Source organism: Pipistrellus kuhlii, unplaced genomic scaffold (assembly GCF_014108245.1).
Source record: "Pipistrellus kuhlii isolate mPipKuh1 unplaced genomic scaffold, mPipKuh1.p scaffold_m20_p_3, whole genome shotgun sequence".
NCBI classification, from domain to species: Eukaryota; Metazoa; Chordata; class Mammalia; order Chiroptera; family Vespertilionidae; genus Pipistrellus; species Pipistrellus kuhlii.
Genome location: NW_023425529.1, coordinates 35,338,987 through 35,359,512, shown reverse-complemented (window position 1 = coordinate 35,359,512; position 20,526 = coordinate 35,338,987). Strand labels below are relative to the sequence as shown.

Sequence of the window (20,526 nt, the reverse complement as noted above, 5' to 3'; positions counted from 1 at the left end):
ACACCTTTTTTTTTTTGCTTATTTTTTAAAACTTAAATTTTAAAAGAGACATCAGGAATCCATAAAAGCTAAAAATTTTCATGAAAATGGTAAGTGACAATGCTAATATACTGAGAAGTATGGTACTATCTTTTTTTAATGAGGAGGATACTTTTAGAGTTATCTTTATTTACTTGATTTTGTATGTTTACGCACAACCAATGTAAAACTTAACTATTATGTAAGAAACTCAATACACCTTTGTTATGATTTCAGAAGGCATAAGAATAGGAAAAGTAAAATCTCTATGCCACCAAACTCTAATTTGAAGTTTATGTTTTATTAATCTGATAAATTATGACTTCTGCTATCTTATTTTCAATTCTAGTTACTGTAACACAATTTCTTAAGTGTATATTTATAACATTATATTTTCTTACCTGTTACGTCACTAAAAATTAAAAATACATTTTTATTTATCTCAACTCAAAGATTAATTTATATTAAATTATAGTTTAGGAAGTATATCACAGTCATTCAGTTACTTTTCAGTGCTCAAATGGAAAAGATAGTAATATTTCAAACTACATTGTACACAAATAGTTTGTCATTTTAATTTCAACTTACCTGCAATGAGTTCTGGTAGAAATTTGTTCGCTGAGCCAAAAAAAAGAAAAGATAAAATTCATGTTTCAATTAAAAGTATACTTATTGAATTGCATTTTAAAATTTCACTTTAGTGCTTCAATGGACTATATAATTAAAAAAAAACAGAAGTGTTATTTCCATAGGAGTTTATCTAGAAATTCAAGTCAGGAAGAGGGATCTATTGGGGGGAAAATCTGTAAAGTGTTCTTGTAAAAAATCATTCATAAGTTACAAATTATTAAACTGAAAACAGAACCACTGCATTTTCCCAAGTTAAATCTTTACAAACAGTACCTCTTGTCTGGATCCCTTTAATTTAAGAGTAAAGTCTTAAACTTGGGAAGAGCAAAAAAAAATAGTAATAAAAAAATAAAATACATGCTGTGCCCCAATAGTTAGATATCCTAGTAGCCATGGTACTAATTTGTAATATACTCTTGGTGCTCAATAAGTAATATAAATCATGTGAATTCATTTACATTTACATAACCATTGAATGAGTAAAGAATAATTATGAATTTAGTCTGAATTAAATTTTTGAATAAATTATTTCCAGGTGGATAATTTGTAAAATAAATTTACATCAGTGGAGTTTTTAATAGTAATTAGAATAGATGTAGCATAAATCTTTACCAGAAAAAAATTATTAGCAATCTATTCCTTAAATAATAGACAATTTAGTCACTAAATCTTAGGTTCTATTAGATAATCTAAAAGTGAGACATGTCTTTCTCAAGTACTATGATACATTCCTACTCCAGAAACTTAAATAATAATGTTCTCTAGCCTGAATAAATAATTTAGTCCATGTATTGTTATGAGAAAATTATCCTAGAAGTATTTGTAAATTTTATGTCAAGTTGGAATAACTGAAAAAAGAAAGGAAGTGATGAACTTTTTATTTATAAAACAATAGAATTATAGTTTTGTCAAGTAAAATGCCTTAACCCTTGCTGTTTTGAAACAAATGCCACAATTTTTCTAGTATAAAAAATTATAAACCTTTTTTTTAATACCTGTTGCTGTAGTTATTATAATTAGAAAGGGGGAAATTTAAGTTTTGCACATATAAAAAAGCAAGCTTTTCTTAATAGGTCATTAAAGATCATTGTCTCTAGAGGATGACATGTGCATGTGGTGAAGATGAGTCTCTGGAGTCAGGAAGCAATGGGTGAAAACACAGGCCTCACTATGATTGGCTGATAAACCGGGACCAACCTAGGTAATGGCTTTTCTTAAGTTCCTCATGAGTAAATGAGATAACCATCCTATTCAAATAGTTAAAAAAAAAATAATATATTTAAAGAGATTTTAATTATGTAACTGGTATTTTTATTAATTTATTATTTAAAACTAGTAAATGAATATGAAAATAAATAAAAAACATACATCCAGCATGCCCTGCAGGAACTACAATGGTAGTTCCTGATGGAATTATTGAGCCAGGGGTCCTTCTTATGGAACCTGAGACTAAAAATGGAAAGTCATAAGCAGTGTTTTTATTTTGGGGGGATATAACCTGGATATTGTCACTGTAACTACTTTGAGCCCAAGTGTTGTAGTTCCAGTACTGGTGAGAAAGCACCTATCCTACTTATATGCAAGAGTAATATGCAAGAAGACCAAATGGGAGAACAACCAACCAATCAAAACACAATATGGTAATGATATGCTAAGGCTGCTCAACTGCTGGCTATGATGTGCACTGTCCACCAGGAGGCATATGCTCCGACCAGCAGGTTAGCTTGCTTCTGGGGTCCAGCCTATCAGGACTGAGAGAGATGAGCTGCATATGCCCTGGAGCCCTCCCACAGTCCCTCCCAGCCCATTTGTTCACCACTGGGGTCCCTCTAGCAATCTAAGACCCCTTGGGGGATGTAGGAGAGCTGGTTTCAGCTCAATCCTACAGGCCACTCCCCTTAGGAGGGTGCCAGATGCAGGACTCATGGCTGCAGAGTGCTGCTGCAGCAGCACCAAACTCTCCTGATAGGGACTGATTGAGCACAAGCCCTCAACAGTCACAGTGGGGCCAAGATGAGTGGGAGCAGCAGGTAGGAGCTATAGATGGTATTGGACTGCAGGTTTTGGCCCAATCACTGCAGGCCATCCAGAGAAACCATGCACCAGTTCAAATATAAGGCCCTAAATATTGGATCTGGTTTTCTGATTTTTATATTTCTACTACACAGATATTCATGATTAGATGTGTCAGAAAACCTTATGTTGAGACACAACCTAAGTCAATAGCATCCCTTCCCACTCTTCTGTTTTACCAAGTATGGTTAATCTGGTTGTGCTTCCCCCTGCTTCAGTGGTTTCTCCACATGATTCTCTAGTTATGCCCAGGTAAAGAGACAATTGATTATTATCTTTACATGATTCACTTTTGCAAAAATAACAAACTTACATCCATTTAACTAGACTTCAATTTTAATGTTAATAGTGAGCCTAAAATTTAATTTTATATTCCAAAATATTCAGGCTTTAGTAATTAATTTAAGCTCATCATCACAATTTGGGTGTCAGGCATATTTGTGCAGGATCACCCAGGTGAGCCTTACCTGATAGGTTCCCAGTAGTAAGTACCATGGAGGCAAACAGAGGAAGCACAGCTAGAGCAAGAGCCTCTGGGGTCACTGTGCTTCCTCCCTCTGCCTCCATGGTACATCCTACTGACACTCTGAATGCACCTGGTCAATAAAAAGAGTAGCAGGGATGGAAACATCAAATTATTAAGAAGTGAGAAAAAGAAATTCAAAACAATAATGTTCAATAAACTTCATATATAATTAAAAATTTCAGGTCATAAATAATCTAATCACTATAAATTTATATGTATAATTCCAACATATTGGAGCAAAACTGATATTATTAAAACTCTTAGTTCTATTTTTGACTAAATTCACTTACCTCCAGAGTTGGTAATATCATTTCTTGGAAAACCACTGGTTCCTAACATTCCACCTGTAGGGCCAGTAGTTGGGATTCCTCCCTCAGGGGGCCTGTAACTGGCACTTCCTTCAGATGAGGATTCAGGTGCTTGAGACCCTGTGGCAGATGTTCCAGATTCTGGTGTTGCACTTATTCCTCCTTTCCCGGATTCCACTCCATTGGTTCCAGGCATTACAACTGTTGGGCCTGTTGCTCCGATTCCTCCCTCTGATGGCCTGTTAGTTGCAGATCCGCCTGGTGATGATTCAGGTGGTTGAGACTCTGTAGCAGATGTTCCAGATTCTGATGTTCCACTTGTTCCTGGTTCCCCAGGTGGCACATTACTGGTTCCTGCCATTCCACCTCTAGGGCCAGTTGTCCCTGTCCCTTCAGTTGAGGTTCCCATTGTCCCTGGTCTTGCAAATGAAGAGTCAGTTTTTGCGATATCTCTGAGAGATGTTCCAGTTTTCCCTGATCCTGCAGGTGTTACACCAGTAGTTCCTGACATGGAACCCATTGAGACAGTTGTTTCTTTCCCTCCAGCTGATTGTCTGGTTGTTGTAGGTCTTTCAGATGATGATCCAGGAGTTGCAGAACCTTTAGCAGGTGAGCCAGGTGCTCCAGACTCATATGTTACAGTTGGACCTGATCTTCCAGGTGTTACTCCAGTGGATCCTGGCATTTCAGCTGATGGACCAGTTCTGCCTTTTCCTTCTGCTGGGGAACGGGTTGTCCCAGTTGCTTTGGGTGGTGATTCAGTTGTTCCAGAACCTGTACCAGGTGACCCAGTTGTTCCAGATTGTCTTGTTCCACTTGTTCCTGATTCCTCAGGTGTGATGCCGTTACTTCCTGATACTCCACCTGTTGGGCCAGTGGTTCCTATCCCTCCCTCAGATGGCTTGTTAGTGGCACTTCCTTCAGATGATGATTCAGGTGGTTGAGACCCTGTAGCAGATGTTGCAGATTGTGATGTTGCACTTGTTCCTCCTTTCCCAGATTCCATACCATTGGTTCCAGGCATTACACCTGTTGGGCCTGTGGTTTCAGTTCCTCCCTCAGATGGCCTGTTAGTGGCACTTCCTTCAGATGATGATTCAGGTGGTTGAGACCCTGTAGCTGATGTTCCAGATTCTGATGTTGCACTTGTTCCTCCTTTCCCGGATTCCACGCCATTGGTTCCAGGCATTACACCTGATGGGCCTGTTGTTCTGATTCCTCCCTCTGATGGCCTGTTCGTTGCAGATCCGCCTGGTGATGATTCAGGTGGTTGAGACCCTGGAGCAGATGTGACAGATTCTGATGTTCCACTTGTTCCTGGTTCCCCAGGTGGCACATTACTGGTTCCTGCCATTCCACCTCTAGGGCCAGTTGTCCCTGTCCCTCCAGTTGATGTTCCCGTTGTCCCTGGTCTTGCAAATGAAGAGTCAGTTTTTGCGATATCTCTGAGAGATGTTCCAGTTGTCCCTGATCCTGCAGGTGTTACACCAGTAGTTCCTGACATGGGACCCATTGAGACAGTTGTTTCTTTCCCTCCAGCTGATTGTCTGGTTGTTGTAGGTCTTTCAGATGATGATCCAGGAGTTGCAGAACCTTTAGCAGGTGAGCCAGGTGCTCCAGACTCATATGTTACAGTTGGACCTGATCTTCCAGGTGGTACTCCAGTGGATCCTGGCATTTCAGCTGATGGACCAGTTCTGCCTTTTCCTTCTGCTGGGGAATGGGTTGTCCCAGTTGCTTTGGGTGGTGATTCAGTTGTTCCAGAACCTGTACCAGGTGACCCAGTTGTTCCAGATTGTCTTGTTCCACTTGTTCCTGATTCCTCAGGTGTGATGCCATTACTTCCTGACACTCCACCTGTTGGGCCAGTGGTTCTTATCCCACCCTCAGATGGCCTGTTAGTGGCACTTCCTTCAGATGATGATTCAGGTGGTTGAGACCCTGTAGCAGATGTTGCAGATTGTGATGTTGCACTTGTTCCTCCTTTTCCGGATTCCACGCCATTGGTTCCAGGCATTACACCTGATGGGCCTGTGGTTCCGATTCCTCCCTCTGATGGCCTGTTAGTTGCAGATCCGCCTGGTGATGATTCAGGTGGTTGAGACCCTGGAGCAGATGTGACAGATTCTGATGTTCCACTCATTCCTGATTCCCCAGGTGGCACATTACTGGTTCCTGCCATTCCACCTCTAGGGCCAGTTGTCCCTATCCCTCCAGTTGATGTTCCGGTTGTCCCTGGTCTTGCAAATGAAGAGTCAGTTTGTGCGATGTCTCTGAGAGATGTTCCAGTTGTCCCTGATCCTGCAGGTGTAACACCAGTAGTTCCTGACATGGGAACCATTGAGACAGTTGTTTCTTTCCCTCCAGCTGATTGTCTGGTTGTTGTAGGTCTTTCAGATGATGATCCAGGAGTTGCAGAACCTTTAGCAGGTGAGCCAGGTGCTCCAGACTCATATGTTACAGTTGGACCTGATCTTCCAGGTGTTACTCCAGTGGATCCTGGCATTTCAGCTGAGGGACCAGTTCTGCCTTTTCCTTCTGCTGGGGAACGGGTTGTCCCAGTTGCTTTGGGTGGTGATTCAGTTGTTCCAGAACCTGTACCAGGTGACCCAGTTGTTCCAGATTGTCTTGTTCCACTTGTTCCTGATTCCTCAGGTGTGAGGCCATTACTTTCTGACACTCCACCTGTTGGGCCAGTGGTTCCTATCCCTCCCTCAGATGGCCTGTTAGTGGCACTTCCTTCAGATGACGATTCAGGTGGTTGAGACCCTGTAGCAGATGTTGCAGATTGTGATGTTGCACTTGTTCCTCCTTTCCCAGATTCCATACCGTTGGTTCCAGGCATTACACCTGTTGGGCCTGTGGTTTCAATTCCTCCCTCAGATGGCCTGTTAGTGGCACTTCCTTCAGATGATGATTCAGGTGCTTGAGACCCTGTAGCAGATGTTGCAGATTCTGATGTTGCACTTGTTCCTCCTTTCCCGGATTCCACGCCATTGGTTCCAGGCATTACACCTGATGGGCCTGTTGTTCTGATTCCTCCCTCTGATGGCCTGTTCGTTGCAGATCCGCCTGGTGATGATTCAGGTGGTTGAGACCCTGGAGCAGATGTGACAGATTCTGATGTTCCACTTGTTCCTGGTTCCCCAGGTGGCACATTACTGGTTCCTGCCATTCCACCTCTAGGGCCAGTTGTCCCTGTCCCTCCAGTTGATGTTCCCGTTGTCCCTGGTCTTGCAAATGAAGAGTCAGTTTTTGCGATATCTCTGAGAGATGTTCCAGTTGTCCCTGATCCTGCAGGTGTTACACCAGTAGTTCCTGACATGGGACCCATTGAGACAGTTGTTTCTTTCCCTCCAGCTGATTGTCTGGTTGTTGTAGGTCTTTCAGATGATGATCCAGGAGTTGCAGAACCTTTAGCAGGTGAGCCAGGTGCTCCAGACTCATATGTTACAGTTGGACCTGATCTTCCAGGTGTTACTCCAGTGGATCCTGGCATTTCAGATGATGGACCAGTTCTGCCTTTTCCTTCTGCTGGGGAACGGGTTGTCCCAGTTGCTTTGGGTGGTGATTCAGTTGTTCCAGAACCTGTACCAGGTGACCCAGTTGTTCCAGATTGTCTTGTTCCACTTGTTCCTGATTCCTCAGGTGTGATGCCATTACTTCCTGACACTCCACCTGTTGGGCCAGTGGTTCTTATCCCACCCTCAGATGGCCTGTTAGTGGCACTTCCTTCAGATGATGATTCAGGTGGTTGAGACCCTGTAGCAGATGTTGCAGATTGTGATGTTGCACTTGTTCCTCCTTTTCCGGATTCCACGCCATTGGTTCCAGGCATTACACCTGATGGGCCTGTGGTTCCGATTCCTCCCTCTGATGGCCTGTTAGTTGCAGATCCGCCTGGTGATGATTCAGGTGGTTGAGACCCTGGAGCAGATGTGACAGATTCTGATGTTCCACTCATTCCTGATTCCCCAGGTGGCACATTACTGGTTCCTGCCATTCCACCTCTAGGGCCAGTTGTCCCTATCCCTCCAGTTGATGTTCCGGTTGTCCCTGGTCTTGCAAATGAAGAGTCAGTTTGTGCGATGTCTCTGAGAGATGTTCCAGTTGTCCCTGATCCTGCAGGTGTAACACCAGTAGTTCCTGACATGGGAACCATTGAGACAGTTGTTTCTTTCCCTCCAGCTGATTGTCTGGTTGTTGTAGGTCTTTCAGATGATGATCCAGGAGTTGCAGAACCTTTAGCAGGTGAGCCAGGTGCTCCAGACTCATATGTTACAGTTGGACCTGATCTTCCAGGTGGTACTCCAGTGGATCCTGGCATTTCAGCTGAGGGACCAGTTCTGCCTTTTCCTTCTGCTGGGGAACGGGTTGTCCCAGTTGCTTTGGGTGGTGATTCAGTTGTTCCAGAACCTGTACCAGGTGATCCAGTTGTTCCAGATTGTCTTGTTCCACTTGTTCCTGATTCCTCAGGTGTGAGGCCATTACTTCCTGACACTCCACCTGTTGGGCCAGTGGTTCCTATCCCTCCCTCAGATGGCCTGTTAGTGGCACTTCCTTCAGATGACGATTCAGGTGGTTGAGACCCTGTAGCAGATGTTGCAGATTGTGATGTTGCACTTGTTCCTCCTTTCCCAGATTCCATACCGTTGGTTCCAGGCATTACACCTGTTGGGCCTGTGGTTTCAATTCCTCCCTCAGATGGCCTGTTAGTGGCACTTCCTTCAGATGAGGATTCAGGTGCTTGAGACCCTGTAGCAGATGTTGCAGATTCTGATGTTGCACTTGTTCCTCCTTTTCCGGATTCCACGCCATTGGTTCCAGGCATTACACCTGTTGGGCCTGTGGTTTCAATTCCTCCCTCAGATGGCGTGTTAGTGGCACTTCCTTCAGATGAGGATTCAGGTGCTTGAGACCCTGTAGCAGATGTTCCAGATTCTGTTGTTACACTTGTTCCTCCTTTTCCGGATTCCACGCCATTGGTTCCAGGCATTACACCTGATGGGCCTGTGGTTCCGATTCCTCCCTCTGATGGCCTGTTAGTTGCAGATCCGCCTGGTGATGATTCAGGTGGTTGAGACCCTGGAGCAGATGTGACAGATTCTGATGTTCCACTTGTTCCTGGTTCCCCAGGTGGCACATTACTGGTTCCTGCCATTCCACCTCTAGGGCCAGTTGTCCCTGTCCCTCCAGTTGATGTTCCCGTTGTCCCTGGTCTTGCAAATGAAGAGTCAGTTTTTGCGATATCTCTGAGAGATGTTCCAGTTGTCCCTGATCCTGCAGGTGTTACACCAGTAGTTCCTGACATGGGACCCATTGAGACAGTTGTTTCTTTCCCTCCAGCTGATTGTCTGGTTGTTGTAGGTCTTTCAGATGATGATCCAGGAGTTGCAGAACCTTTAGCAGGTGAGCCAGGTGCTCCAGACTCATATGTTACAGTTGGACCTGATCTTCCAGGTGTTACTCCAGTGGATCCTGGCATTTCAGATGATGGACCAGTTCTGCCTTTTCCTTCTGCTGGGGAACGGGTTGTCCCAGTTGCTTTGGGTGGTGATTCAGTTGTTCCAGAACCTGTACCAGGTGACCCAGTTTTTCCAGCTTGTCTTGTTCCACTTGTTCCTGATTCCTCAGGTGTGATGCCGTTACTTCCTGATACTCCACCTGTTGGGCCAGTGGTTCCTATCCCTCCCTCAGATGGCTTGTTAGTGGCACTTCCTTCAGATGATGATTCAGGTGGTTGAGACCCTGTAGCTGATGTTCCAGATTCTGATGTTGCACTTGTTCCTCCTTTCCCAGATTCCATACCATTGGTTCCAGGCATTACACCTGTTGGGCCTGTGGTTTCAGTTCCTCCCTCAGATGGCCTGTTAGTGGCACTTCCTTCAGATGATGATTCAGGTGGTTGAGACCCTGTAGCTGATGTTCCAGATTCTGATGTTGCACTTGTTCCTCCTTTCCCGGATTCCATGCCATTGGTTCCAGGCATTACACCTGATGGGCCTGTTGTTCTGATTCCTCCCTCTGATGGCCTGTTCGTTGCAGATCCGCCTGGTGATGATTCAGGTGGTTGAGACCCTGGAGCAGATGTGACAGATTCTGATGTTCCACTTGTTCCTGGTTCCCCAGGTGGCACATTACTGGTTCCTGCCATTCCACCTCTAGGGCCAGTTGTCCCTGTCCCTCTAGTTGATGTTCCGGTTGTCCCTGGTCTTGCAAATGAAGAGTCAGTTTTTGCGATATCTCTGAGAGATGTTCCAGTTTTCCCTGATCCTGCAGGTGTTACACCAATAGTTCCTGACATGGGACCCATTGAGACAGTTGTTTCTTTCCCTCCAGCTGATTGTCTGGTTGTTGTAGGTCTTTCAGATGATGATCCAGGAGTTGCAGAACCTTTAGCAGGTGAGCCAGGTGCTCCAGACTCATATGTTACAGTTGGACCTGATCTTCCAGGTGTCACTCCAGTGGATCCTGGCATTTCAGCTGATGGACCAGTTCTGCCTTTTCCTTCTGCTGGGGAATGGGTTGTCCCAGTTGCTTTGGGTGGTGATTCAGTTGTTCCAGAACCTGTACCAGGTGACCCAGTTGTTCCAGCTTGTCTTGTTCCACTTGTTCCTGATTCCTCAGGTGTGAGGCCATTACTTCCTGACACTCCACCTGTTGGGCCAGTGGTTCCTATCCCTCCTTCAGATGGCCTGTTAGTGGCACTTCCTTCAGATGATGATTCAGGTGGTTGAGACCCAGTAGCAGATGTTCCAGATTCTGATGTTGCACTTGTTCCTGGTTCCCCAGGTGACACATTACTGGTTCCTGCCATTCCACCTCTAGGGCCAGTTATCCCTGTCCCTCCAGTTGATGTTCCCGTTGTCCCTGGTCTTGCAAATGAAGAGTCAGTTTTTGCGATATCTCTGAGAGATGTTCCAGTTGTCCCTGATCCTGCAGGTGTTACACCAGTAGTTCCTGACATGGGACCTATTGAGACAGTTGTTTCTTTCCCTCCAGCTGATTGTCTGGTTGTTGTAGGTCTTTCAGATGATGATCCAGGAGTTGCAGAACCTTTAGCAGGTGAGCCAGGTGCTCCAGACTCATATGTTACAGTTGGACCTGATCTTCCAGGTGTTACTCCAGTGGATCCTGGCATTTCAGCTGATGGACCAGTTCTGCCTTTTCCTTCTGCTGTGGTATGTGTTGTCCCAGTTGCTTTGGGTGGTGATTCAGTTGTTCCAGAACCTGTACCAGGTGACCCAGTTGTTCCAGATTGTCTTGTTCCACTTGTTCCTGATTCCTCAGGTGTGAGGCCATTACTTCCTGACACTCCACCTGTTGGGCCAGTGGTTCCTATCCCTCCCTCAGATGGCCTGTTAGTGGCACTTCCTTCAGATGACGATTCAGGTGGTTGAGACCCTGTAGCAGATGTTGCAGATTGTGATGTTGCACTTGTTCCTCCTTTCCCAGATTCCATACCGTTGGTTCCAGGCATTACACCTGTTGGGCCTGTGGTTTCAATTCCTCCCTCAGATGGCCTGTTAGTGGCACTTCCTTCAGATGAGGATTCAGGTGCTTGAGACCCTGTAGCAGATGTTGCAGATTCTGATGTTGCACTTGTTCCTCCTTTTCCGGATTCAACGCCATTGGTTCCAGGCATTACACCTGTTGGGCCTGTGGTTTCAATTCCTCCCTCAGATGGCGTGTTAGTGGCACTTCCTTCAGATGAGGATTCAGGTGCTTGAGACCCTGTAGCAGATGTTCCAGATTCTGTTGTTACACTTGTTCCTCCTTTTCCGGATTCCACGCCATTGGTTCCAGGCATTACACCTGATGGGCCTGTGGTTCCGATTCCTCCCTCTGATGGCCTGTTAGTTGCAGATCCGCCTGGTGATGATTCAGGTGGTTGAGACCCTGGAGCAGATGTGACAGATTCTGATGTTCCACTTGTTCCTGGTTCCCCAGGTGGCACATTACTGGTTCCTGCCATTCCACCTCTAGGGCCAGTTGTCCCTGTCCCTCCAGTTGATGTTCCTGTTGTCCCTGGTCTTGCAAATGAAGAGTCAGTTTTTGCAATATCTCTGAGAGATGTTCCAGTTGTCCCTGATCCTGCAGGTGTTACACCAGTAGTTCCTGACATGGGACCCATTGAGACAGTTGTTTCTTTCCCTCCAGCTGATTGTCTGGTTGTTGTAGGTCTTTCAGATGATGATCCAGGAGTTGCAGAACCTTTAGCAGGTGAGCCAGGTGCTCCAGACTCATATGTTACAGTTGGACCTGATCTTCCAGGTGTTACTCCAATGGATCCTGGCATTTCAGATGATGGACCAGTTCTGCCTTTTCCTTCTGCTGGGGAACGGGTTGTCCCAGTTGCTTTGGGTGGTGATTCAGTTGTTCCAGAACCTGTACCAGGTGACCCAGTTTTTCCAGCTTGTCTTGTTCCACTTGTTCCTAATTCCTCAGGTGTGATGCCGTTACTTCCTGATACTCCACCTGTTGTGCCAGTGGTTCCTATCCCTCCCTCAGATGGCTTGTTAGTGACACTTCCTTCAGATGATGATTCAGGTGGTTGAGACCCTGTAGCAGATGTTGCAGATTGTGATGTTGCACTTGTTCCTCCTTTCCCAGATTCCATACCATTGGTTCCAGGCATTACACCTGTTGGGCCTGTGGTTTCAGTTCCTCCCTCAGATGGCCTGTTAGTGGCACTTCCTTCAGATGATGATTCAGGTGGTTGAGACCCTGTAGCTGATGTTCCAGATTCTGATGTTGCACTTGTTCCTCCTTTCCCGGATTCCACGCCATTGGTTCCAGGCATTACACCTGATGGGCCTGTTGTTCTGATTCCTCCCTCTGATGGCCTGTTCGTTGCAGATCCGCCTGGTGATGATTCAGGTGGTTGAGACCCTGGAGCAGATGTGACAGATTCTGATGTTCCACTTGTTCCTGGTTCCCCAGGTGGCACATTACTGGTTCCTGCCATTCCACCTCTAGGGCCAGTTGTCCCTGTCCCTCTAGTTGATGTTCCGGTTGTCCCTGGTCTTGCAAATGAAGAGTCAGTTTTTGCGATATCTCTGAGAGATGTTCCAGTTTTCCCTGATCCTGCAGGTGTTACACCAGTAGTTCCTGACATGGGACCCATTGAGACAGTTGTTTCTTTCCCTCCAGCTGATTGTCTGGTTGTTGTAGGTCTTTCAGATGATGATCCAGGAGTTGCAGAACCTTTAGCAGGTGAGCCAGGTGCCCCAGACTCATATGTTACAGTTGGACCTGATCTTCCAGGTGTTACTCCATTGGATCCTGGCATTTCAGCTGATGGACCAGTTCTGCCTTTTCCTTCTGCTGGGGAATGGGTTGTCCCAGTTGCTTTGGGTGGTGATTCAGTTGTTCCAGAACCTGTACCAGGTGACCCAGTTGTTCCAGCTTGTCTTGTTCCACTTGTTCTTGATTCCTCAGGTGTGAGGCCATTACTTCCTGACACTCCACCTGTTGGGCCAGTGGTTCCTATCCCTCCCTCAGATGGCCTGTTAGTGGCACTTCCTTCAGATGATGATTCAGGTGGTTGAGACCCTGTAGCAGATGTTCCAGATTCTGATGTTGCACTTGTTCCTCCTTTCCCGGATTCCACGCCATTGGTTCCAGGCATTACACCTGATGGGCCTGTGGTTCCGATTCCTCCCTCTGATGGCCTGTTAGTTGCAGATCCGCCTGGTGATGATTCAGGTGGTTGAGACCCTGGAGCAGATGTGACAGATTCTGATGTTCCACTTGTTCCTGGTTCCCCAGGTGGCACATTACTGGTTCCTGCCATTCCACCTCTAGGACCAGTTGTCCCTGTCCCTCCAGTTGATGTTCCTGTTGTCCCTGGTCTTGCAAATGAAGAGTCAGTTTTTGCAATATCTCTGAGAGATGTTCCAGTTGTCCCTGATCCTGCAGGTGTTACACCAGTAGTTCCTGACATGGGACCCATTGAGACAGTTGTTTCTTTCCCTCCAGCTGATTGTCTGGTTGTTGTAGGTCTTTCAGATGATGATCCAGGAGTTGCAGAACCTTTAGCAGGTGAGCCAGGTGCTCCAGACTCATATGTTACAGTTGGACCTGATCTTCCAGGTGTTACTCCAATGGATCCTGGCATTTCAGATGATGGACCAGTTCTGCCTTTTCCTTCTGCTGGGGAACGGGTTGTCCCAGTTGCTTTGGGTGGTGATTCAGTTGTTCCAGAACCTGTACCAGGTGACCCAGTTTTTCCAGCTTGTCTTGTTCCACTTGTTCCTAATTCCTCAGGTGTGATGCCGTTACTTCCTGATACTCCACCTGTTGTGCCAGTGGTTCCTATCCCTCCCTCAGATGGCTTGTTAGTGGCACTTCCTTCAGATGATGATTCAGGTGGTTGAGACCCTGTAGCAGATGTTGCAGATTGTGATGTTCCACTTGTTCCTCCTTTCCCAGATTCCATAACATTGGTTCCAGGCATTACACCTGTTGGGCCTGTGGTTTCAGTTCCTCCCTCAGATGGCCTGTTAGTGGCACTTCCTTCAGATGATGATTCAGGTGGTTGAGACCCTGTAGCTGATGTTCCAGATTCTGATGTTGCACTTGTTCCTCCTTTCCCGGATTCCACGCCATTGGTTCCAGGCATTACACCTGATGCGCCTGTTGTTCTGATTCCTCCCTCTGATGGCCTGTTCGTTGCAGATCCGCCTGGTGATGATTCAGGTGGTTGAGACCCTGGAGCAGATGTGACAGATTCTGATGTTCCACTTGTTCCTGGTTCCCCAGGTGGCACATTACTGGTTCCTGCCATTCCACCTCTAGGGCCAGTTGTCCCTGTCCCTCTAGTTGATGTTCCGGTTGTCCCTGGTCTTGCAAATGAAGAGTCAGTTTTTGCGATATCTCTGAGAGATGTTCCAGTTTTCCCTGATCCTGCAGGTGTTACACCAGTAGTTCCTGACATGGGACCCATTGAGACAGTTGTTTCTTTCCCTCCAGCTGATTGTCTGGTTGTTGTAGGTCTTTCAGATGATGATCCAGGAGTTGCAGAACCTTTAGCAGGTGAGCCAGGTGCTCCAGACTCATATGTTACAGTTGGACCTGATCTTCCAGGTGTTACTCCAGTGGATCCTGGCATTTCAGCTGATGGACCAGTTCTGCCTTTTCCTTCTGCTGGGGAATGGGTTGTCCCAGTTGCTTTGGGTGGTGATTCAGTTGTTCCAGAACCTGTACCAGGTGACCCAGTTGTTCCAGCTTGTCTTGTTCCACTTGTTCCTGATTCCTCAGGTGTGAGGCCATTACTTCCTGACACTCCACCTGTTGGGCCAGTGGTTCCTATCCCTCCCTCAGATGGCCTGTTAGTGGCACTTCCTTCAGATGATGATTCAGGTGGTTGAGACCCTGTAGCAGATGTTGCAGATTGTGATGTTGCACTTGTTCCTCCTTTCCCAGATTCCATACCATTGGTTCCAGGCATTACACCTGTTGGGCCTGTGGTTTCAATTCCTCCCTCAGATGGCCTGTTAGTGGCACTTCCTTCAGATGAGGATTCAGGTGCTTGAGACCCTGTAGCAGATGTTCCAGATTCTGATGTTACACTTGTTCCTCCTTTACCGGATTCCACGCCATTGGTTCCAGGCATTACACCTGATGGGCCTGTGGTTCCGATTCCTCCCTCTGATGGCCTGTTAGTTGCAGATCCGCCTGGTGATGATTCAGGTGGTTGAGACCCTGGAGCAGATGTGACAGATTCTGATGTTCCACTTGTTCCTGGTTCCCCAGGTGGCACATTACTGGTTCCTGCCATTCCACCTCTAGGGCCAGTTGTCCCTGTCCCTCCAGTTGATGTTCCCGTTGTCCCTGGTCTTGCAAATGAAGAGTCAGTTTTTGCGATATCTCTGAGAGATGTTCCAGTTGTCCCTGATCCTGCAGGTGTTACACCAGTAGTTCCTGACATGGGACCCATTGAGACAGTTGTTTCTTTCCCTCCAGCTGATTGTCTGGTTGTTGTAGGTCTTTCAGATGATGATCCAGGAGTTGCAGAACCTTTAGCAGGTGAGCCAGGTGCTCCAGACTCATATGTTACAGTTGGACCTGATCTTCCAGGTGTTACTCCAGTGGATCCTGGCATTTCAGATGATGGACCAGTTCTGCCTTTTCCTTCTGCTGGGGAACGGGTTGTCCCAGTTGCTTTGGGTGGTGATTCAGTTGTTCCAGAACCTGTACCAGGTGACCCAGTTTTTCCAGCTTGTCTTGTTCCACTTGTTCCTGATTCCTCAGGTGTGATGCCATTACTTCCTGACACTCCACCTGTTGGGCCAGTGGTTCCTATCCCTCCCTCAGATGGCCTGTTAGTGGCACTTCCTTCAGATGACGATTCAGGTGGTTGAGACCCTGTAGCAGATGTTGCAGATTGTGATGTTCCACTTGTTCCTCCTTTCCCAGATTCCATACCATTGGTTCCAGGCATTACACCTGTTGGGCCAGTGGTTCCTATCCCTCCCTCAGATGGCCTGTTAGTGGCACTTCCTTCAGATGATGATTCAGGTGGTTGAGACCCTGTAGCAGATGTTCCAGATTCTGATGTTGCACTTTTTCCTGGTTCCCCAGGTGGCACATTACTGGTTCCTGCCATTCCACCTCTAGGGCCAGTTGTCCCTGTCCCTCCAGTTGATGTTCCCGTTGTCCCTGGTCTTGCAAATGAAGAGTCCGTTTTTGCGATATCTCTGAGAGATGTTCCAGTTGTCCCTGATCCTGCAGGTGTTACACCAGTAGTTCCTGACATGGGACCAATTGAGACAGTTGTTTCTTTCCCTCCAGCTGATTGTCTGGTTGTTGTAGGTCTTTCAGATGATGATCCAGGAGTTGCAGACTCTTTAGCAGGTGAGCCAGGTGCTCCAGACTCATATGTTACAGTTGGACCTGATCTTCCAGGTGTTACTCCAGTGGATCCTGGCATTTCAGCTGATGGACCAGTTCTGCCTTTTCCTTCTGCTGGGGAACGGGTTGTCCCAGTTGCTTTGGGTGGTGATTCAGTTGTTCCAGAACCTGTACCAGGTGACCCAGTTGTTCCAGATTGTCTTGTTCCACTTGTTCCTGATTCCTCAGGTGTGAGGCCATTACTTCCTGACACTCCACCTGTTGGGCCAGTGGTTCCTATCCCTCCCTCAGATGGCCTGTTAGTGGCACTACCTTCAGATGATGATTCAGGTGGTTGAGACCCTGTAGCAGATGTTGCAGATTGTGATGTTGCACTTGTTCCTCCTTTCCCAGATTCCATACCATTGGTTCCAGGCATTACACCTGTTGGGCCTGTGGTTTCAATTCCTCCCTCTGATGGCCTGTTAGTTGCAGATCCGCCTGGTGATGATTCAGGTGGTTGAGACCCTGGAGCAGATGTGACAGATTCTGATGTTCCACTTGTTCCTGGTTCCCCAGGTGGCACATTACTGGTTCCTGCCATTCCACCTCTTGGGCGAGTTGTCCCTATCCCTCCAGTTGATGTTCCCGTTGTCCCTGGTCTTGCAAATGAAGAGTCAGTTTTTGCGATATCTCTGAGAGATGTTCCAGTTGTCTCTGATCCTGCAGGTGTTACACCAGTAGTTCCTGACATGGGACCCATTGAGACAGTTGTTTCTTTCCCTCCAGCTGATTGTCTGGTTGTTGTAGGTCTTTCAGATGATGATCCAGGAGTTGCAGAACCTTTAGCAGGTGAGCCAGGTGCTCCAGACTCATATGTTACAGTTGGACCTGATCTTCCAGGTGTTACTCCAGTGGATCCTGGCATTTCAGCTGATGGACCAGTTCTGCCTTTTCCTTCTGCTGTGGTATGTGTTGTCCCAGTTGCTTTGGGTGGTGATTCAGTTGTTCCAGAACCTGTACCAGGTGACCCAGTTGTTCCAGATTGTCTTGTTCCACTTGTTCCTGATTCCTCAGGTGTGAGGCCATTACTTCCTGACACTCCACCTGTTGGGCCAGTGGTTCCTATCCCTAACTCAGATGGCCTGTTACTGGCACTTCCTTCAGATGATGATTCTGGTGGTTGAGACACTGTAGCAGATGTTCCAGACTGTGATGTTGCACTTGTTCCTCCTTTCCCGGATTCCACACCATTGGTTCCAGGCGTTACACCTGTTGGACCTGTGGATTCAATTCCTCCCTCAGATGGCCTGTTATTGACACTTCCTTCAGATGATGATTCAGGTGCTTGAGACCCTGTAGCAGATGTTCCAGATTGTGATGTTCCACTTGTTCCTTCTTTCCCGGATTCCACGCCATTGGTGCCAGCCATTATAGCTGTTGGGCCTGTGGTTCCAATTCCTCCCTCTGATGGCCTGTTAGTTGCAGATCTGCCTGTTGATGATTCAGTTGGTTGAGAGCCTGGAGCAGATGTTCCAGATTCTGATGTTCCGCTTGGTCCTACTTTCCCGGTTTCCAACCCATGGTTCCCTGCCATTACACCTGTTGAAGCTGTGGTTCCGATTACTCCCTCAGTTGTCTTGTAAGTGGCACTTCCTTCAGATGATGATTCAGGTGTTTGAGACCCTGTAGCAGATGTTCCAGATTCTGCTGTTCCACTTGTTACTCCTTTCCCGGATTCCATGCCATTGGTTCCAGGCATTACACCTGTTGGGCCTGTGGTTCCGATTCCTCCCTCAGATGGCCTGTTAGTGGCAGTTCCTTCAGATGATGATTCAGATGGTTGAGACCCTGTAGCAGTTGTTCCAGATTGTGATGTTCCACTTGTTCCTCCTTTCCCGGATTCCATGCCATTGGTTCCAGTCATTACACCTGTTGGGCCTGTGGTTCCGATTCCTCCCTCAGATGGCCTGTTAGTGGCAGTTCCTTCAGACGATGATTCAGGTGGTTGAGACCCTGTAGCAGATGTTTCAGATTCTGATGTTCCACTTGTTCTGGATTCCCCAGGTGCCAGGCCATTGGTTCCTGTCATTCTACTTCTTGGGCCAGTTGTCCCTGTTGTTTCTGTAAAAAGAACATTTCTAATTTGAAATTTGAAATCCTGGTTGATAAATTTTTAGTAACCCACAGCCTATTATTTAAATAACAAAATAATTCATGGAACTCTTAAGTATTTCTAGTATTAAAAAATTACATTGTCAATTAGTGAAATGCAAAAATGGCTGACATATCTTTTATTATTTGGCAGTTTTAATCATCATGCATTTTTGCTTGTTGCCTCAGTGGGTTTTTTGTTGTTGTTGCTTTTTGTTTTGTTTTTTTGTAGAACAATGCAGACCTTAGATAAAGAAATGTAATTAAGTAGATGAGCATAATATGTAACTGAAAAGAAGTATCTAACTCCAAACCTTCATTTAACGATCAATCATAAGATGAAATGTTAGATTGTCACTGTTGCCTTTTGCTTAACTCCACTATGATGTATCAAAAAATATTCAAGTGGTTTCTAATTGAAATATCAATTATAATATGCTATATTAAACTTGTTTAGTAATGCAGAATATCTGAACTGTCACATCCATGTCATTATCTGTGACATCTTTGGTCACACTGACATCTGAACAGTAATTCCCAGACTCTGCTGTTCCCCCTGACAAACACAGTATGAGGAGAGCATGTGCATTATTGTGACAATCCAATACTGTGCTACTTTTGAAGGGAAGATTTGGAGAAGCCAGTAAAATGAAAAATCTTAAAAATGTTAATCTTTTTGCCCTAACTGGTTTTCTTCAGTGGATAGAGTTTCAGCTTGCGGACTGAATGCTTCTGGGTTTGATTCCAGTCAAGGGCATGTGCCCATGTTGCGGGCTTAATCCCCAGTGGGAAGCATGCAAGAGCCAGTGGATCAAAGATTCTCTCTCATCATCCGTGTTTCTGTCTCTCTCTCTTCCTCTCTGAAATCAATAAAAATATATTTTTAAAAAATAAAATGTTAATCATTTTTATGCTCGTATTTTCCCCCCCTAGTTTTTAGATGATGAATTTGAGTGAAGTCAGCAAGTTCTGGTTTAATTTAGTCCTTGTTGACAAAGCCACGACCTCTGAATGACACCCTTTGCTCATTGACTTGCCTTCCTTAGAGGGTGTCCCTTCACTGCTTGGTGCTTTAGTGGTTTCCCCAGCTGAAGACCCAGTCTCTTTCAAAATAAACAATAAATATATGTATCCATGAGCTTTGGTTAAGCAGAACAGATTTTGCTGTTCTCTTCTTTTAAATACTTTGCATATATTCGCTCACACTTAAAACATATCAAGTTCACTCTTTCTAAAAATTAATTATAAGAATCATCTGGGTTGCTTACTACATATATAGATATCCTAGCCTACTGGTTCTCAACCCATTGCAACCAACTATAAGGCTTTTAAAAGACAATTGTGCCTTGGGTCTTCATCCAGGAGTTCTGTTTCAATTAGCCTATAAAAGGCCCTTTAATATGCATTTTCAAAAAAAAATTTCTAGTCAATTCCAATGTGCAGCCATGATTGCAAACCATGACCTGAGCCCCAATCAGACTCAGAACCTCAGAAGTTCAAAGGCAGGATTCTGCAATATAATTCTCTTTGCTCTAAGTTGCCTGTGAGCTAATGTTAGTGAAACACAGTCAATAAGCCCGTCGAGCAGGGACGGTGACGGGATGAACATGCACATTTACTAATAGCTAAGAACCTAGTAGAAGCTGCTGTTGGCTTCCCTATGGGCAATAAGAAAATGCTTCAGAGCCCCCATTTGCATACCTGCTCTGCCTCCTGAGGTTGTGCCTGGGACAGTTGTGTCTCCTCCATTGGTGCTCTTGTGCCCAGGTGCGGTGGTGAAGTCCTCTGATCCTTCTGAGGTCCCTGGCGTAACAGCAAGGAAGGGGTATTACTTCCAGAATGGTAGGATTCTACAGATCACTCTAGTGTGACAGAATGTAGGATTCTATGTAAAGGAAATCTTAGATGACACCTAGGATTTCTGCAGCGAGATGATCTAATGTCACAAACAGCTTCGTCTTTAGTCCGACCTGTAATATGTTC

General features: G+C 46.0%; 1 protein-coding gene and 1 long non-coding RNA gene across 2 annotated transcripts in view; both read right to left on the bottom strand.

Annotated features, from left to right (window-relative positions):
* The window catches only part of MUC19 (mucin 19, oligomeric), a 75,103-nt gene that overhangs the window by 15,141 nt on the left and 39,436 nt on the right, over window positions 1-20,526 (bottom strand). Inside the window, exons 39-63 of the mRNA XM_045587436.1 lie at window positions 20,241-20,346; window positions 19,581-19,644; window positions 17,092-18,550; window positions 16,453-16,761; window positions 16,101-16,278; window positions 14,632-14,777; window positions 14,115-14,142; window positions 13,699-13,784; window positions 13,441-13,524; window positions 12,811-12,936; window positions 12,294-12,321; window positions 11,878-11,963; window positions 11,620-11,703; window positions 10,462-10,785; window positions 10,111-10,122; window positions 8,806-9,291; window positions 7,960-7,971; window positions 7,078-7,305; window positions 6,820-6,903; window positions 6,139-6,150; window positions 5,257-5,484; window positions 4,999-5,082; window positions 4,204-4,329; window positions 3,538-3,969; window positions 607-636 (exon numbers count right to left, since the gene is read on the bottom strand). Coding sequence (XP_045443392.1) covers window positions 607-636; window positions 3,538-3,969; window positions 4,204-4,329; window positions 4,999-5,082; window positions 5,257-5,484; window positions 6,139-6,150; window positions 6,820-6,903; window positions 7,078-7,305; window positions 7,960-7,971; window positions 8,806-9,291; window positions 10,111-10,122; window positions 10,462-10,785; window positions 11,620-11,703; window positions 11,878-11,963; window positions 12,294-12,321; window positions 12,811-12,936; window positions 13,441-13,524; window positions 13,699-13,784; window positions 14,115-14,142; window positions 14,632-14,777; window positions 16,101-16,278; window positions 16,453-16,761; window positions 17,092-18,550; window positions 19,581-19,644; window positions 20,241-20,346 — 4,842 coding nt within the window. The remainder of the gene's footprint in view (window positions 1-606; window positions 637-3,537; window positions 3,970-4,203; window positions 4,330-4,998; window positions 5,083-5,256; window positions 5,485-6,138; window positions 6,151-6,819; window positions 6,904-7,077; window positions 7,306-7,959; window positions 7,972-8,805; window positions 9,292-10,110; window positions 10,123-10,461; window positions 10,786-11,619; window positions 11,704-11,877; window positions 11,964-12,293; window positions 12,322-12,810; window positions 12,937-13,440; window positions 13,525-13,698; window positions 13,785-14,114; window positions 14,143-14,631; window positions 14,778-16,100; window positions 16,279-16,452; window positions 16,762-17,091; window positions 18,551-19,580; window positions 19,645-20,240; window positions 20,347-20,526) is intronic.
* On the bottom strand, window positions 2,034-3,200 carry LOC123653175. The gene is made up of 2 exons (XR_006742821.1): window positions 2,901-3,200; window positions 2,034-2,097 (listed from the first exon to the last, which is right to left on the bottom strand). It is a non-coding gene; the product is annotated as an uncharacterized LOC123653175 (long non-coding RNA).